At 40.9% G+C, this 18,401-nt stretch overlaps 1 protein-coding gene across 3 annotated transcripts in view; it reads left to right on the plus strand.

The window, feature by feature from the left end:
• PLS3 (plastin 3) overlaps positions 1–17,498 on the plus strand; it is a 91,683-nt gene extending 74,185 nt beyond the window's left edge. For all 3 annotated transcript variants that reach the window (XM_062182884.1, XM_062182885.1, XM_062182886.1), the window contains 9 exons: positions 3,751–3,893; positions 7,397–7,492; positions 8,971–9,166; positions 10,216–10,294; positions 11,034–11,148; positions 11,345–11,478; positions 13,248–13,371; positions 13,579–13,703; positions 16,247–17,498. In XM_062182884.1, the coding sequence (XP_062038868.1) occupies positions 3,751–3,893; positions 7,397–7,492; positions 8,971–9,166; positions 10,216–10,294; positions 11,034–11,148; positions 11,345–11,478; positions 13,248–13,371; positions 13,579–13,703; positions 16,247–16,379 (1,145 nt within the window). In that variant the 3' untranslated portion in view covers positions 16,380–17,498. The remainder of the gene's footprint in view (positions 1–3,750; positions 3,894–7,396; positions 7,493–8,970; positions 9,167–10,215; positions 10,295–11,033; positions 11,149–11,344; positions 11,479–13,247; positions 13,372–13,578; positions 13,704–16,246) is intronic.
• The last annotated feature ends 903 nt before the right edge of the window (positions 17,499–18,401 follow it).

The following is an 18,401-nucleotide window of genomic DNA, read 5'->3' on the forward strand; positions in this document are numbered from 1 at the left end:
AGTCCTGAATTAGGGGCCTGAGGAAAATCTTATGGATTAGGTAGGAAGGAGCTAGAATGCAGAACCACTGTCCAGCAAGTTCTGATTGGAGGGGCTGGGAATCTATCAGGCTACCATGGTGCTGTCATGGTTTTTTGTTTTGTTTTGTTTTGTTTTTTAAAGATTTATTTATTTATTTGAAAATCAGAGTTACACAGAGAGAGAAAGAGAGGTCTTCCATCTGCTGGTTCACTCCTCAGTTGTCCACAACAGCCGGAGCTGAGCTGATCCAAAGCCAGGAGCCAGGAGTTTCCTCGGGTCTTCCACGCAGGTGCAGGGGACCAAGGACTTGGGCCATCTTCTACTGCTTTCCCAGGCCATAGCAGAGAGCTGGATTGGAAGTGGAGCAGCCAAATTGGCGCTCACGTGGCGGCTTTGCCCACTACGCCACAGCACCTGCCCCGTAATGTTTTTAAGTATATTTCCTTAGAAAGCGGGAACTTAAATGGGTAGTCCATACCATTTTCTTAAGGTCCCAAAATTTGATAGCTGTTTTTTTTTTCTGCCCTGCCCATACTATCCCTACCCTCAGCTTTACCATTGTATACCATCTCCTATTATTTTTAATATATTTTATATCCTATCATTGGTATAGACTTCTTCAAAACTCTTTTTGTTTAAGATTTATTTATTTATTTGAAAGTCAGAGTTACAGAGAAAGAGGGAGAGACATATCTTCCATCCACTGGTTCACTCCCCAAGTGGCTGAAAAGGCCAGGCTGGGCCAGGCTGAAATGAAGCCAGGAGCTTTATCCAAGTCTTCCACATGGGTGACAGGGAATCATGCACTTGGGCCGTCTTCCACTGCTTTCCTGTGTACATTAGCAGGGAACTGGGTCGAAAGTGGAGCAGGCAGGACTTGAACCAGCACCCACATGGGATGCGGTGTCACAGGCGTCAGCTTTACCCACTATACCACAACACTGGCCCCCTGAAAATCTTCTAACCTACCCGTGATGGTCTCACGTTTGCTGGGCCAGCAGAAGCATCATCTTTTTTACAGCTTAGGTTTTATATCACATTGCTGATTCATAGGATGTATCTGCATATGCCATACAATTGTCGTTGGGTCCCAGCAAGTACTACATTTCCTTCTCCCTGTAAAATGTTGAGCAACAATCCAAACATTCAGACTTTTCTCCAGAACTTCTTAGCATCACCATCTCGATCTCCAGTTAGTTTAGAGAAAGAATATGAGAGTTCTTCAAAAAGTTTGTGGAAAGCTATGCATAGAAAGTTTTGTGGCACAAAGATAAATTTATCTTCAAATTCCATTTTTTCCATAAACTTTTTATTTTATTTTTTCCATGAACTTTTCTTTTTTATATATATATAAATTATTTTTATAATTACATATAATTATATTTTAAAATATATAATTTTATATTATATAATATTTATTAATATTTAATATATAATATATATTATATAAATATATAATTTCATATTATATATTTTAATAATTATGTAATTAGATATTAACATTCATGTCTATATAAAAGTAAAGTATTTTATATATAAATATTTTTATAATACAGAAAGTGGTCCTCCATCCGCTGGTTCACTCCTCAGATGGATACAATGGCCGGAGCTGGGCCCATCTGAAGGCAGGAGCCAGGAGCTTCTTTCAGGTCTCCCTTGTGGGTACAGGGGCCTAAACACTTGGGCCATCTTCTGCTGCTTTAACATGCTACAAGGAGGGAGCCAGATCAGAAGAGGAGCAGCCAAGACATGAACCAGTGCCCATATAGGATGCCGGCACCGAAGGTGGAGGCTTAGCCCACTGTGCCACAGCGCCGGCCCCTTCCAAGTCCCCTTGTATAGATTTGGGATGCTCAGTGTTTTCAAGATCTCATAATGTCTGTCAACAGTCTGATTTTGTATATTTGTAAGTTATAAGGCTTATTTGTACATTCAAGCTTTGGTACACTTATATTTTCAGCCCACCCAAAAGTATTTACTTTTGAATGACTAGAATTATTCAGATTGCTGGCCTTCACCATGGTGTTTGTCTGGCTTAAAGGAGTTGAAGGAAAGGGGTAACACCAAATAGAAAGGTATTGGCTCGCTGTGTAATTCTTTCCAGTATTTAGTGGAGATGGGAATGAATTATCGCATAAGGGCCACCCTACTTCTTAGAACAATGTTTAAATTTTAGGCCTTGCTCTATGCAAGCACCCAAGCTTCTATCTGTTACCTATGGAATTATTTACCCAAGAAAGTTTGGTTTCTTTCGCACATTCATTTCAACAACAGAAAGATGATTGAGCAGCCTTTCTGTGTTAGGAGCAATGACAAATATAAGGTTGCATTAAATGCCTTTTAAAAGACGTTAAACCCTTCAAGGGTGGCGTAGCAAGTAAAAGCCACCACCTGCAGTGCTGGCATCCCATATTGGCACCAGTTCGAGTCCCGGCTGCTCCACTTCTGATCCAGCTCTCCACTATGGCCTGGGAAAGCAGTAGAAGATGGCCCAAGTCCTTGGGACACTGCACCCATATGGGAGATCCAGAAGAAACTCCTGGCTCCTGGCTTCTGATCGGCGCAGCTCTGGTCATTGCGACCAACTGGGGAGTGAACCAGCGGATGGAGGATATCTCTCTCCCTCTCTCTCTCTCTCTGCTTCTCCTCTCTCTGTATAACTCCGACTTTAAAATAAATAAATAAATCTTTATAAAAAAATTTTTAAAAGAGTAAATTGATTAATTATATTTAAATACATAGTATTTTATATACTTAAGTACCATAATGTTTCTAGACTATTTTAATCAAAAGGTTAAGTTCCCAAGTTTTAAATATCCTTCCCCAAAAAAAGTATCCAATAAGAGCAATTTATGCAAATATGTGGTGGAGTGTGAAAATGTCAAAATTTATAACTTTATTTGGTATTTGGAATGTGAAGAATAACCAAAGAATTATAATTATTATATATTATAGTATTTACTACATATTTTATATAATTATAATATTATAAAATTTATTATATAATATTTATGGTACATTTTCATAATTCAATGTCTATGTGTATCGCCTTGCTTAATAGTTTTCTACTGGAGCAGGCACTGTGGTGCAAGGGCTTAAGCCACTGACACCAGGATGTTGCAGGTGTTTGGGAGGTGGACCAGCAGATGGAAGATCTTTCTCTATCTGTCTCTCCCAATCTGTCACTCTGCCTTCAAATAAACAATAAATGTTTTTGAAAGATCATTTAAAATAGATACATGCTTTCATTTTTTAAAAGATTTGTTTATTTATCTGAAAGAATTACACAGAGAGAGAATGATAGAGAGAGAGAGAGAAAAGTCTTCCATCCACTGGTTCAATCCCCAATTGGCCACAATGGCCAGAGCTGTGCCAATCCAAAGCCAGGAGCCAGGAGCTTCTTCTAGGTCTCCCATGTACGTGCAGGGGCCCAAGGACCTGGGCCATCTTTTACTGCTTTCCCAGGCCATAGCAGAGAGCTGGATCGGAAGTGGAGCAGCTGGGACTCGAACTGGCACCCATATGGGATGCCGGCACTGCAGGCGGCGGCTTTACCCGCTATACTACAGCACTGGCCCCCATACTTTAATATTTACCCTTTGATTAGTTTATCAGTGCCTAGTAGTTTTTGTACCTCTGTTTCTTAACAGAGAGTCAAAAGAGTGAACCAGCTTGCAGTGACCATTATCCTAGCATATATTGGTTATGGGGTTGTTTTTTTTCTTCTAGCCTTGGCTGCTTTACTCCGAGATGGTGAGACTTTGGAGGAGCTCATGAAGTTGTCTCCAGAAGAGCTTCTGCTTAGATGGGCCAACTTTCACTTGGAAAACTCAGGCTGGCAAAAAATCAACAACTTCAGTGCTGACATTAAGGTAACTGTGCAGAGAACTAGAACACTTTGGGGAGATATAATCCTCCGGGAATTGCATTCCAGCTTACCAGGGAGAACATACTAATAGGATGTCACCAAGCCTTGTTGCCTTTTGATCCTGGTGGTTGATTTCAGTAGAGAGGCAGAAGCAAATAGAGAAGCATGAGCACCAAGCCTGTCTTGTGGTTCGTGGGAAAAGCCTAAGTGAATTACAGTGCTAATGTGTTTCCTATTCTGCCTCCTGCTGAACATGGAATACAAAAGGATGGGGCACGACTCTTCTAGGCCTTTCTCAGGGCCCAGTGTACCTGTTAGTAAAGACCTAAAAGAGAGAGGAAGAGTCTCACCATTCCCCTTCACTTCCTTTGCTTGCCTTTTCCCCTGTTGTGTTCTCCACTCTCACATGTTGAGTTTTTTGAAGGATGAAGAGCTCTTACCTATGTCTGTGTCTCCCACCCCGGAACCCTCCTGTTAACCCCAGTCTGTAACATAATCTCTACTGCATAAAAGACCTTCAACTATTTCCTGATTTGAATTGAATTTTGGCACCAACTCTTCACCATGAGCAGTAGGTGAAAAGCCAACAAGGGAGGGAGATGTTGGTTATGTTCATCTACCACATGTTGCCTTTGGCTTCTCACACAGAGAAGGCCAAAATCACCATGGTTTTGTCCTTCCGTGTGCACAGGTTCTGCATCGGCACATTCAGCCTTCTATAGATTGAAACTTTGGAAAAAATATTGCACAGCATTTTTTTTTGTATCATTCCCTAAACCATACAGTAGACAATATAGCAACTATTTACATAATATTTCCATCATTTTAGGCATTATACAAGCAAGCTAGAGATATTTTAAAGCAATCAGGAGAATGGTCATACCTTATTTGCAATGTACTCTATTTTGTAAAGGACTTGAGCATCTGCAGGCTTTGGTGTCTGGGGAGAACCAGACAGCAAGGGCTGACTGCATTGTAGACAGCTCAGTAACCATCTCCACTTTCTCCAAAGTCCAGATGTTGGAACAAGAGAGGGGAAAAAAAAAAACTTGAGGATCTTTATCAGATATCACTCACAGGCTATGAAAACAATATTCGGAGATCATATCATTCAGTAGTGAGAGGAAGCAAGAGGGAACTTGGAATGATTTTATCAGTGAAAATCAAGGCTAGCCCCCAGATTATAACACCATCTGACCCCTTCTTTTTAACTCATGATAGATTTGGCCAGGCATTTCTTGCTTCATGTATTAGGTGTGTTACTGAAAACCGCTTGTAAATGGAGTTTATGTACTGAGACGTATTTTAAGTGAAACCTTCTTTGAATTTTTTAAAGAGCAAAGAATTGTTTGATAATATAAGAACTAGCTTCCCATTTATGCATATTCACGTTTGCATTTTCACCTAGAAGGCCTCTTACAGGACAGGAAATACGGATTCTACTGGGTCTGCTCTTTAACTGTTCTTCTCAAGTGCATAGGATTCGATTATAACTTGTTTATGTACCATTAGCAAGTAATTAGAACTGAATGGGCTTTCACAGCTGTAACTCACTCTTCCTTAGGAGGTAAATCTTCCGCCCCCTGAGGATAAGTACTGGATTGTCATGTCATGAATTGCCCTACATGGCTTTTACTCACCTGATCTCTGCCATTCCTAGACTCATTTATGGCACGGAGTTTCAGAATCTGACAGCTAGATTAAGATGTCGCCTTCTTGGAAGCTCATAGAGATCCGTTTCTAGTAGTTCTGAGACTGAATCCAGTCATTCCCATATACCAGCACTTCAGAAAGCCCGCGAAGATGAGATTACAAGATATGTTTATTTTAGTGCAACAGAATTTGGTCCATACATAGGTTTTCATAATACTAGTTTTCCACAAACTCTTTGAAGACCCCATCATACTGAGCAACTTCCTCAGGGGATGAAGATGCATATAGTATAGAGCTCACCATTAGAAACACTCCTTTATAGCTTGTGTATATTTTCAATGTCCAGTAATATAAAATTGTCATAGCTGGGAAGGTGGTCTTTAGATAGGGAAGGATTAATCTTTTTTTTTTTAAGATTTACTTATTTCTTTGAAAGAGTTACAGAGAGGCACAGGGAGAGAGAGAGAGAGAGAGAGAGAGAGAGAGAGAAAGAAAGAGATCCTCCATCCTGTGGTTCTCTCTCCAAGTGGCTGTAACGGCCAGAGCTGGACTGATCTGAAGCCAGGAGCTTCTTCTGGGTCTCTCATGTGGGTTCAGGGGCCCAAACATTGGATCATCTTCTACTGCCTCACCAGGCCATCAGCTAGGAACTGGATCAGAAGTGGAGCAGCCAAGACTTGAACCAGTGCCCATATAGGATGTGGGCACTGCTGGCGGCAGCTTTACCAGCTATGCCACAGCACTGGCCCTGGCCCTGAAGGGTTAATCTTTTTTTTAAAGGTTTATTTTATTTATTTGAAAGAGTTACAGAAAGAGGTAGAGCCAGAGAGAGAGGTCTTCCATCAGCTGATTCACTCCCCAGATGGCCGCAACAACTGGAGCTGAGTCGATCCAAAGCCAGGAGCCAGGAGCTTCTTCTAGGTCTCCCACATGGATGCAGGGGCCCAAAGACTTGGGCCATCTTCCACTGCCTTCTCGGGCCATAGCAGAGAGCTGAATTGGAAGAGGAGCAGCTGGGACTAGAACTGGCACAGGCCAGGGCTTTAACCCACTGCGCCACAGCGCCGGCCCCCGAAGGGTTAATCTTGACTGCAGTCCTGTCCTCTAGTGTTCCAGAGAAGACTGTGTGAAGACACTTAAGCGTTTGGGCTAGGACAATGACTGCCAAGGTGTGTTCATTAGATAGTCCACAGTCTGAATTCTCCCGTGCCAACCCCACTAGGAGCAACTCCACTTTGTTTTATGTATTGTGATTCCAAGTAAACAACGTGCAAATGATGGAGCAGCCTGAGCTTAACACAAAAAGACAAGCATGTTTTGTTATGTACGTGCAGATCATAAAAGGTTGAATGCTGCTTTACCAACTACTTTTCATTTCAGACTTTTTATCATTTAAATTTACAATTAAATATGTATATTTTTACACAGGTAATCTCTTTACCATAGGTTATGGTATTTATTGCACTTTCTAATGACATAACCTCTTCATTTTTTCTTTCCCTATGCTTCCTGGATTTCTGCTCTCCTACTTCTTTTCATGCATATTTTCTCTATCAAGCTTATTGACTTCAGTAATTCCGTGAAGGTACAGAACTAGTTACGTTTGTTAGCATTATCGTGTTTATGATGTCAATAAATTGTAAGGTCACATCCAATTCCAATTCATCCATATTCAAGAGATATAAGCCAGGTAGCTGAAATTTTCTGGGGAAAAGATCAGTTAAAGAAGAAAACGGAATTTTCTGCCATGTATTCTCACAAAATCTAATGCAAATATCCTTCTAAACAAGGGACAATGGGATGCATTCATTCCTTATGAATGTGACCTCACTGACATTTTCCATTCATTTGTAGGATTCCAAAGCATATTTCCATCTTCTCAATCAAATTGCACCAAAAGGACAAAAGGAAGGTGAACCACGGATAGATATTAACATGTCAGGTTTCAATGTAAGTATAGGTGCTCTTTTGAATTGTTGTTGACTTAGTATAAATCCAAGAATTTTTAAAGTTGCATGTGGTAGTATTGACAACTTTAAGCATTACTTTTAGAAATGTATTACTGTACATGTAATTCAGAGACCAAAAAAACTAGCTCTGCTTTATTTTTATAATTTATTAGTGAGTTTCATAATTATGGTGGTATTGGTTTATACTGATGGCATAAAATATTCAAATCAAATATAGGGAAATAAACACTAGATGTTAACTTTTTCCAAGTATTCGGATTATAACCGTAGTAATTGACTATATATTCAAACTCTAGAGCCATGAAATTCAATTTGAGGAATCTCTTTCAGGGACCTTGTTCCTTTGGTTACATAAGTCACTAATTTGTTTAGTGAACTTAGACCAAGTACCTTCCCCATATTGAATTTCATCTTGTTTATGCATAAAGTAAAGGGTTGCACTATTTAGTCCCAAGTTGCTGGGATTCTGTAGTTCTGTGTACCCAATAGATATGGAATGCATTCCGGTAATTAACAAAATCCACATATCTAACCTATATTACACAAAAGAGTGGGTTCACAGACTGAACCATTTTGCACTGTCCTAACCAGAACTGAGTTTGTAACTGACTTGCGTGCTTATCTGAGTATTTCTGTCTGTATGTTAAATGTAGAACTTTTCAGCTCAGGTCACTCTTGCTGGGGTTAGGGACCATCCTGTGAATTAGGAATCTGGATGGCTAGCTAAGTGATGTCGAACCTGGGGCAACACCATTAGTATATGAACTGATTCTGGGACAACCCTTCTTGAGTCAGTCCTCTTGTCTCTTCCCAGAATTCTTCAATGATTTCTTGCCCCGCCCTATGACTCTAGAATTCAATCTAAAATTCTATGCTTAGCACTTATGGCCCTACACAATCTTGCTCAATTTCTCCTTGTGTTATTTTCCGCAAGTCTGTACCCCTCCCCCAAAGCCTCCCTTCCCACTAGCACCCAAGCACCTCACTCATTTTACCCCTGAGCCTTTGCTCACACTTTTCCCTTATTTTTCAGTTTCCTTCATATTTTTCCAGCTGTACACTAAAGGAGGTATAAAGGCCTAATTTTAAAATCTGAGCAATTCTAGCCTTTCTCTCCCTATTTTTTCTTTTTCTTTTATGTGTGTTTCTTTTATGTGTGTTTCTTTTTCTTTTATGTATGTATTTCTTTTATTTGGCTTTTTGGAATGGAGTTGAATGTACCCAGAATGTAGAGATATTATCTTCTGCCACCTAGTGTATTTTAAAGGTATTGCATATCCAGCAAAGCCAACTTTTTTTTTTTTTTTTTTTTTTTTTGCATTCAAAACAATTTTATAATAAGTACCATATGTTGGCTAAAAGAAAGTAGAATTGTATACCCAGACTATGATTGTAGGGAAAATTTCTGTATTTTTAGTATGGGCTTTAAAAAACTGTCTTTTTACTTCACTTCAACAGGAAACAGATGATTTGAAGAGAGCTGAGAGTATGCTTCAACAAGCAGACAAATTAGGCTGCAGACAGTTTGTCACCCCTGCTGATGTTGTCAGTGGAAATCCCAAACTGAACTTAGCCTTTGTTGCTAACCTGTTTAATAAATACCCAGCACTAACTAAGCCAGAGAACCAGGATATTGACTGGACACTATTAGAAGGTAACTAAAAGTTTGTCAAATTCTAATGGGTAGACTACAGAGTAGAAATACAAAGGCCATGGTGATTTTATCATCTGGACCTAATAAGTGTCTTTGTTTGCTTGCCTTCAGCAGGTATCTACTATAAGCAGGTGCAAGTGTTGAGTAAAAATTGGCAGCAGCTAGGAAGTGATAATACAAGTGAACTTTTGCTTAATTTTTTTTTTAGGTTAATTTATTTGAGAGCCAGAGACAGATAGAGAGAGGGCTCCTATCTACTGGTTCACTCTCCAAATGTTCTCCATGGCCCAAAATGCAATCTGGATCTTTCACATGGATGTTCAGGAACCCAACTACTTGAGCCATCACCACTGCCTCCCAGGGTCTGCATTAGTAGGAAGCTGGAGTCAGGAGCCAGAGCCAGGAAATGAACCCAGGTGCTTTGGTGTGGGACACTGGCATCCTACCTAGTATCCTAAGTGCTGGGCCAAATGCCTGCCCCACAAGTGAACTTTTTAAAAGAAGTCTAGGGGCAGTGAATGTAAGGCCACTTAGTAAACCAGTGTTTCAGGATGAGACTGCTTTTTATTTTTTTAAGTTTTATTTATTTCATTTGAGAAGCACAGCGACATGGAGAGAGAGGGAGAGGGACAGAGAGAGATCTTCAATCTTCTGGTTCACTCCCCCAGATGACTGCCAGCACTGAGCCAGGCCAAAGCCAGGAGCCTGGAACTCCATCTTGGTCTCCCATGTGGGTGGCAGGGGCCCAAGGACTTGGGCCATCATCTGCTGCCTTCCTGGGCACATTAGCAGGAAGCTCAATGGGAGGTGGAGCAGCCAGGACTCAAACCCATGCTCATATGAGATGCCAGTGTCTAAAGCAGAGGTTTAATCTGCTGCGCCACAGTGCTGGCCAAGGTTTAGACCCCTTTTCAAGCATCACATTAGAAAAATGCATATATTGGAGAAACTTTTAGGTCTGAATACAGCAGATAAAATAATCCAACACATGGATATTCACATACATAGGGTGTTTAATGAAGAAATAACTTTTGAAATACTCTTAATAGGAGAAACTCGTGAAGAAAGAACCTTCCGTAACTGGATGAACTCTCTTGGCGTTAATCCCCACGTAAACCATCTCTATGCGTAAGCACTTCTATGCACTTATAAAGTTATGAACACCATGAGTGGATGTAACACAAATAATGATTTTAAGCATGTTAGTTTGTAGTGGTTGTTTATATCAGAAAATGTTGAGTGGCACTTTCCATCATTTTCCCAATACCCAGAAATTTCTTTACATAATCATTAACTGTAAGTGTTAGAATGTATGAATGTCTGTAGGGCCCCGGGGAGCGGATGCTTTATATTTTGAAAGACAGACCAGGGAGCATTTCAAGCAGCCCATCCACAATGCCTCAAGGCCTTTGGCCCAGTGTTCTCTCAACTCGGAATGTTCTTTGCCCACATGTCTTACATCCTTATCATATTCCAGCTAGCAATTCAAGAGGCTTTTGCTGGCTACCACCTGCCACTCTCTAACCCATAACCCTAGTTCCTTCTTTTTCTTCATAACACTAACACACACCCCAAATCATACTGTTTAGCTGGGTGCTAGTTTATTGTCAATCTCTATTACTCCAGTGTAAGGGCAGGGATTTTTATCTTGTGAGCCCAGCCTCTAGAATATTGCCTTGCTCACACAGTAAACTCCTTTAAGTGCGTTGGATGGTCTTTGCTCTGTTTTCAGCACAGATTGATACAAAACAGGAACCTGGGGTGTTATCTATGATTTTATGCATTTTGTTTGACAGTGTGGTATTAACAGATTTAAGGAGAGATCCAGCTGTCTGAAACACTGATTAAGTTATTTTTAAATTGTTAGTGACCTGCAAGACGCCCTGGTCATCTTACAGTTATATGAACGAATTAAAGTTCCTGTTGACTGGAGTAAGGTTAATAAACCTCCATACCCGAAACTTGGAGCCAACATGAAAAAGGTAGATAATTAAGTTGTTCCGTATCTTTGATACAGACTATTTGTATTCTTGATCTGTTTCTTTAGTTTCAAAAACTCTGAACTATGAATCGCTTGAGGATAGAAATTGTGTCTTGTTTTCGAGTGCTAACACCTGTCATTACACACACACACATACACATGAAAATCTATAACCATTGACTTTTGTGTGTTTGCAGCTAGAAAACTGCAACTATGCTGTTGAATTAGGAAAGCATCCTGCTAAATTCTCCCTTGTTGGCATTGGAGGGCAAGACCTGAATGATGGGAACCAAACCCTGACTTTAGCTTTAGTCTGGCAGCTGATGAGAAGGTATAGTACACAATTATAGCAGTTTAAGCTGTATTATCATACAAGTCTGTGATTCAGTCATTGTTTTTCATAAAGAAATGTGCCAATGATGAAACCTTTGCTTTTAAACTCTGAACTTAGTTTATTTTTTTAAGATTGTATTTATTTATTTAAGAGGCAGAATTACAGACAGAGAGAGGGAGATACAGAAAGGTCTTCCATCTGCTGATTCACTCCTCAAATGGCTGCAACAGCTGGAACTGAGCCAATCTGAAGCCAGGAGCCAGGAGTTTCTAGGTCTCCCATATGGGTGCAGGAACCCAACCAGTTGGACCATCTTCTACTGCTTTCCCAGGCCATAGCAGAGAGCTGGATCAGAAGAGGAGCAGCCGGGACTCGAATCAGTGCCCATATGGGATGCAGGCACTGTAGGCAGAGGCTTAGCCCACTGCGCCACAACATCAGCCCCATGAACTTAGTTTAATTAATGAATATAGAAAATGAATTAAAAAAGCTAATGGCAAAGGGAATTAATAGATAAGTTTGTTTTGGTTCCAGAAATTTTGAAATCCATGCAAAGTTTTCCATAATAGGCAGTTTTTGTGAACTTTTTTAAGACCTCTTGTATATGTTGGATGTGCAATAGGAAATTCTTTTTTTTTTTTTTTTTTTTTGGACAGGCAGAGTGGACAGTGAGAGAGAGAGAGAGAGAGAAAGGTCTTCCTTTTCTGTTGGTTCACCCCACAATGGCCGCTGCGGCCGGCGCACCATGCTGATCCAAAGCCAGGAGCCAGGTGCTTCTCCTGGTCTCCCATGTGGGTGCAGGGCCCAAGGACTTGGGCCATCCTCCACTGCATTCCCGGGCCACAGCAGAGAGCTGGCCTGGAAGAGGGGCAACCGGGACAAAATCCGGCGCCCCGACCGGGACTAGAACCCGGTGTGCCAGCGCCGCAGGCAAAGGATTAGCCTATTGAGCCGTGGCGCTGGCCCGGGAAATTCTTCCTTGTAAATTAGGCAGCAAAACTATGACTATTCCCTCCCCTGCCATTTTTTTTAACAATTTCTTCTTTTTAAATTAAGAATTATTTATTTTATCCATTTGAGAGGCAAGGAGACAGACAGGGAGAGAGGGTTCCCATCCACTGGTTCACTCCCCAAGGCTGAATCAGACTGAAGCAAAGAGCTATATCAATCAATCCAAGTCTCCCATGAGAGTGGCAGAGACCCAGTTACTTGAGCTGCCTCCCAGGGTTTACATTAGCAGGAAGTTGGAATCGGAAGCCAAGCCTGGACACGAACCCAAACACTACCATATGGGATGCAGATCTACCGAGCAGTGTCTTAACCACTGCACCTGATGCCCCTTCATAAGAAGTCTGCCAAACAGATTGAAGTCACATTTAGTATCAGTGAATAAAGCAGCTATAAGAAAAAAAGGAGCATCCCTATATATCCGTGTGAAAGTGAACATTTCCCAACTGTAACGCTGAGAAGCATTCATCATAACTGAGTAGCAGCCAAAGCCCAGTGAAAGTCATTCCCACCGCTGGAACAGACTGTTGGACTTGCTCACTGAAGCATGGTAAATCTTCCCCTCACCTTTGAAAGGGATGGAGCTCTGACAAGCCACTGCTACTTGAAATACTTTTTCCACATATTGTGAATCTCTTTCCATGAAATCTTCCGTCTTCCAAACCTAAGGAATAAAAGAAATGGAAGAGAAAGCATCTTTCTGGTGTTGCCATTTTTTTTTCATAAAGTAGATGGTGACCTTTTCTTCTGCTTCTTAGATATACCCTCAATGTCCTGGAAGATCTTGGAGAGGGTCAGAAAGCTAACGATGACATCATTGTGAACTGGGTGAACAGAACGTTGAGTGAAGCTGGGAAATCAACTTCCATTCAGAGCTTTAAGGTCAGAATCCCTATTAGATTCCACACTATGTTTGCCAGATCATATCTATAACTGGGAGGACAACCTTTGGTTTCTCTGTGAATGAGAATTGCTGGGTGAATGCTGAGATCCTCTTAAATTGCTAAGCTTTGTTCTTGACATTTTATGCAAGTAAGCGTATATTACTTGGTGCATAATGGAGACTCTCTGGTTCTGTCTTTTCACTAGGACAAGACGATCAGCTCCAGTTTGGCAGTTGTGGATTTAATTGATGCCATCCAGCCTGGCTGCATAAACTATGACCTTGTTAAGAGTGGAAATCTAACAGAAGATGACAAGCACAATAATGCCAAGTAAGAGAGACTGCCTAAGATTGTGGAAAGAATGTGGACTTTGTGGCTGGGCCAATCTTAATTCTTTTTTTTTTTTTTAATTTGACAGGCAGAGTTAGACAGTGAGAGAGAGAGACAGAGAGAAAGGTCTTCATTCGTTGGTTCACCCCCCAAATGGCCACCATGGCCGGCGCTGTGCCGATCTGAAGCCAGGAGCCAGGTGCCTCCCTCCTCCTGGTCTCCCATGCGGGTGCAGGGGCCCAAGCACTTGGGCCATCCTCCACTGCCCTCCCGGGCCACAGCAGAGAGCTGGACTGGAAGAGGAGCAGCCGGGACTAGAACCCAGCACCCATATGGGATGCCGGCGCCTCAGGTGGAGGATTAACCAAGTGAGCCACGGTGCCGGCCCCAATTCTTAGTTAGGTTCTGCCACCTTAAGGGTGGTGTCAACTGGGAGAAACCTCTGTTTCTTTTTTGAAAGCTTTTAACATTTCTTTTAAACAGCTTGATAAAGATAGACTACACATTTCATGTCATTCACCATTTAAAGTGTACTTTAAAATCCAGTGGTTTATAGTACTTTGAAAGAGTCGTGCAGTCATCACTATAATGTACTTTAGAACATTTTCATTACATAAAAAAGAAACTCCATAACCGTTAGTAGTCACTCCCCATTTCTCTCCCCTCCCCCATGTAACCTCCCTTCACCCACCAGCCCTGGCTCCAAGGAATCACTTACTCAATTTCACACTTTGTATCTTTTTCTATCCTGGGCCTATTCTCCCTCCTATTTATCTGGAATTATATATATCCTTGGACCAACAATTCCTTACCCCTCCCTCCCCACTAACCACCATGGTACTGCTGTCTCTATGAGATCAGCTCTTTAATTAGATTCCACATATGAGAGTAGAATACTACACACCCAAGAAAGGGATGCAATCCTATCATTCGCAGCAACACAGATGAATTTGAAGAACATTTTGTCATGTGAAATAAGAAAGACAAATACTGTGGGGTGGGATGGAGGTATAATGGGAAGAAGCACTATATTCCTACAGTTGTACTTATGAAATTGACTCATTAAGTAAGTGGTTTCTTTGGGGGAAAAAAAGACAAATACTGTACGATCTCACTCATATGGAAGAAACCTCTTTTAGCCTCAAATTCCTCATCAGCAAAATAGGGCAACAATGTTTTAGAAGTTTTATAGAGATTAAGTGAAAAATATATATATAAGAACTTAGCATCATTCCTGACCTACAAAGTGCTCAATCACTTTACTTTGGTGGGTTGTAGAAATAATGTAGTGTAACTTTTAATGCAAATCAGGTTCAAACTTAAAGCAAGGAAAAAAAAATTAAGGATATCCACACCTTACAATGTTCATCATCTGTCTCACTGTTTTTTAAAAAAATATTTATTCATTTTGAAAGATAGAGTGATGGGAGGATGGAGAGGGAAGAGACAGAGAGATCTTCCATCTGCTCATTCACTCCCCAAATGGCTACAAAAGCCAGGACTAAGTGCCCAGGCCAAAGCCATGAGTCTGAAACTCCACCTTAGTCTTCCACATGGGTGGCAAGGGCCCAAGTACTTGGACCATCTTCTACTGCTTTCCCCAGGAGCATTAGTGGGGGCAGCAGGATTGGAAGTGGAGCATCTGGGAATCGAACCAGTGCTCACATGGGATGCCAGCGTCATAGATGGTAGCTTAATCTGCTTTACCACAATGCCAGCCCTTAAAGTTCTTAATTTTATAGACAGAATAGTTTTTATACTCATTAAGTTATTTGTCTCATGTGTCTTTATTCTTGGCCCTGACTCTTTTTTAAACATATTATCTGTTTATGTTTCTTTTACTGTATGTAGACCACTCTTACAAGGCTATTTAAAAAGTTTGTGGAAAACAGAGTTAAAAGACAGGTGTAGTGGCACAGCAGGTTAAGCCACCACCTGTGATGCCAGAATCCCATATGAGTATTGATTTCAGTCCCAGCTGCTCCATTTCCAATCCAGCTCCCTGCTAATGCACCTGGGAAGGCAGCAGAAGATGGCCCAAGTCCTTTTGTTCCTGCCACCCACATGGGAGACCTGAATGGAGCCTGGCCCAGCCCTGGCTGTTGCAGCCATTTGGGGAGTGAACCAGCAGATGGAAGAATGATCTCTCTCTGCTTCTGAAATCTAATATGCTTGAGCTTTGGCTATATGTTACACACCGAACTAAGGGCTTTATTTGCACTGATCTTACAGCCAACCTAAGTAATTTCATTTTCACATAAAGTCAGTTCTTCAAGACTAATTCTCACTTCACATTGGAGGAAAGGAGTGAATAAATATTATCAGTCCCAACTAATGGAGCTTACGGTTTAGGATCCTTGTGTGACTTTAAAGTGAACTCAAAGCCAAAGTAAAACAGAAAACAAGAAGTGAAAGCGTTCTGATTTGAACTCTCAATGTGGAATTGTTATGCCCCAGCTAAATGCATAAGAAGAAATGAAGTCTCACATGGTGGCCTTGACTGGCAAACATTTCAGCTTGATTTTTGTTTCCTCAATAAATAGGTATGCGGTGTCCATGGCCAGAAGGATTGGAGCCAGAGTGTATGCTCTCCCCGAAGATCTTGTGGAAGTAAAGCCCAAGATGGTCATGACAGTGTTCGCGTGTTTGATGGGCAGGGGGATGAAGAGAGTGTAAAATAACCGATCTAAGTGAAAACGCCCTGTTCCCGGGTGCGTGACTAGCAAGTCAGCTATGGCTTAAGGGACTCTTGGTCATTTAAAGGACTTTCAGTTTTGATTAACAAGACTAGCTCATCATGAAAGCCCTTGGAGGAAAAATTTTTAACAACAACAGCTCCCCTTCCGCATAGTCAAAAGTTGGATGTCTCGGGCACGCCTGAAATGTGCTCCTAGCCAAACCGTTCTACTCTCTCCTCCTAGGATGCTGCCCGTGCCATTTCCCTTTGCTATTTGTTATTTTTCTCTGTATTTTTTTTTTTCGTCTTAGAATGTCCTTCTCTTGGGATTGGCTTAGATGTTTGAATACGAATTATTATTAGACAGTAATTTTACTTTCCATCCAGTATGTTAGTTCTTATTCGAGGACTATGATCAGAAGGTGTTTGGATATGAGTATCCTTTGCTTATCTTTGTAGTACTGAGAATTTGCCAAAGTAACTGGCTGTGCAGAATGTAATAGAAGCTTTTCTTATTCTTTTATTTTTGAAATCAGTATCTTTTTACAGTATTCTTTCTACATGATCCTTTTTTGTACATTTAAGAATATTTTGATTACATTAAGCAAGACTGCTGATTTTGCTACTTTTTTTAAGGGGTCTTCAAGTAAGTAAACCACATACATTATAGAGGAAAAAAATGTACCTTAAATTTGCATCTTCCCTCTCACCCAAGCTGTAAACAATTGAAATATTTTGTCTTAAATTGCTTGGTTCAATCCATCCTTATTTGTTTTAAAACCGATACCATCAAACTCTCTCTTTACATTTAAAATGCTGTTGAATATGACACTTTTGAGGAGAGAGTATGCTCAGAACTTAGACAGGATTCGGTAGGCCAAGTATGCTAAGTGTACAATATATTTTTAAATTTTACATCTAAAACAAGGAGATGTGGTCACTAAAATTGAAAATATATAGGTAGGACTTAATGTACTCCTGCTTTGTCAAGCTGTTACTATAGTTTTTGAGATCATTATGTTACTCTAACTCTGAAAAGTGATGTAATCTGATAGCAATGTAGTAGTTCAAATAAAGGCATTTACATAATAATCTCTTCTTGCTTCCTGGCATGTCAATGTTTGTTACATTTTTTTCTTTATAGTTGATGATATAGTCTATAAAATGATATTTGGATTGGAGGTACTGAATTACTGAGCTAAAATGGTTTTCTCTAACTTAACAAAATGTCCTTATCCAGTTTCTGTCTTTTCTCTTTCTTCTTTAATATTTTCAACTGTGACACACAGATCCTGAAACACAGGGAATCTGAGCAGCCAGAGAGAAGAGATGGTTTTTGGCCAATTTTCTCAACCTCACTGTTACTGACATTTTGGAATACATGATTAATTATTTGGACATAGGGTAAGGACAGTCCTGTGTGTTGTGGGAATTTAAGCAGTGTCCCTGGCCTCTACACACTAGATGTTAGCAGTGTCTTGGAAAGTGATTGATTATGGCCGGTGAATGGGCCTCACCAGCAGTAGAACAAAGAGAAATAAGCAGAGTTAGATTTATTAAAATACACTGCAGGCGAGCAGGTCAGATATTAGCTGACAACTTATCTGGGGCAGATTGGTGCTGGCAGAGGCTTCTACATCACTAGTGATTTCCTTATTGCTGGGGATTTTTACCAGGGGCTTCTTATTGTCAGGAGCCCAGGTATCCTCCAGATCCCCCCTCCCGAGAGATCAACAATGACAAATCTTTGACATTTGGGTGACGGTCTCATCTTCTGTAATTGTGTCATGCTTGGACAGGGACATTGCATTGGCTCAAAGGTTGTTGATCTTTCAGGGATTTATGGTATCCCGGAGTCCTGGCTCCAGCAGGTGGAGCCTCAGGGACAAGGGGTAATCCACTCTGGAAATATCTACCGTGTTATCAAGGGGACTGTAGGTGGCTTCCTCTCAAGGAATTTGATGTTGAAGGAGTTGCACTATCATTTGGAAATGGGTTTGCAGTATTCTGGAGGAGATAAA

This window comes from Lepus europaeus, chromosome X (assembly GCF_033115175.1).
Source record: "Lepus europaeus isolate LE1 chromosome X, mLepTim1.pri, whole genome shotgun sequence".
NCBI lineage: Eukaryota > Metazoa > Chordata > Mammalia > Lagomorpha > Leporidae > Lepus > Lepus europaeus.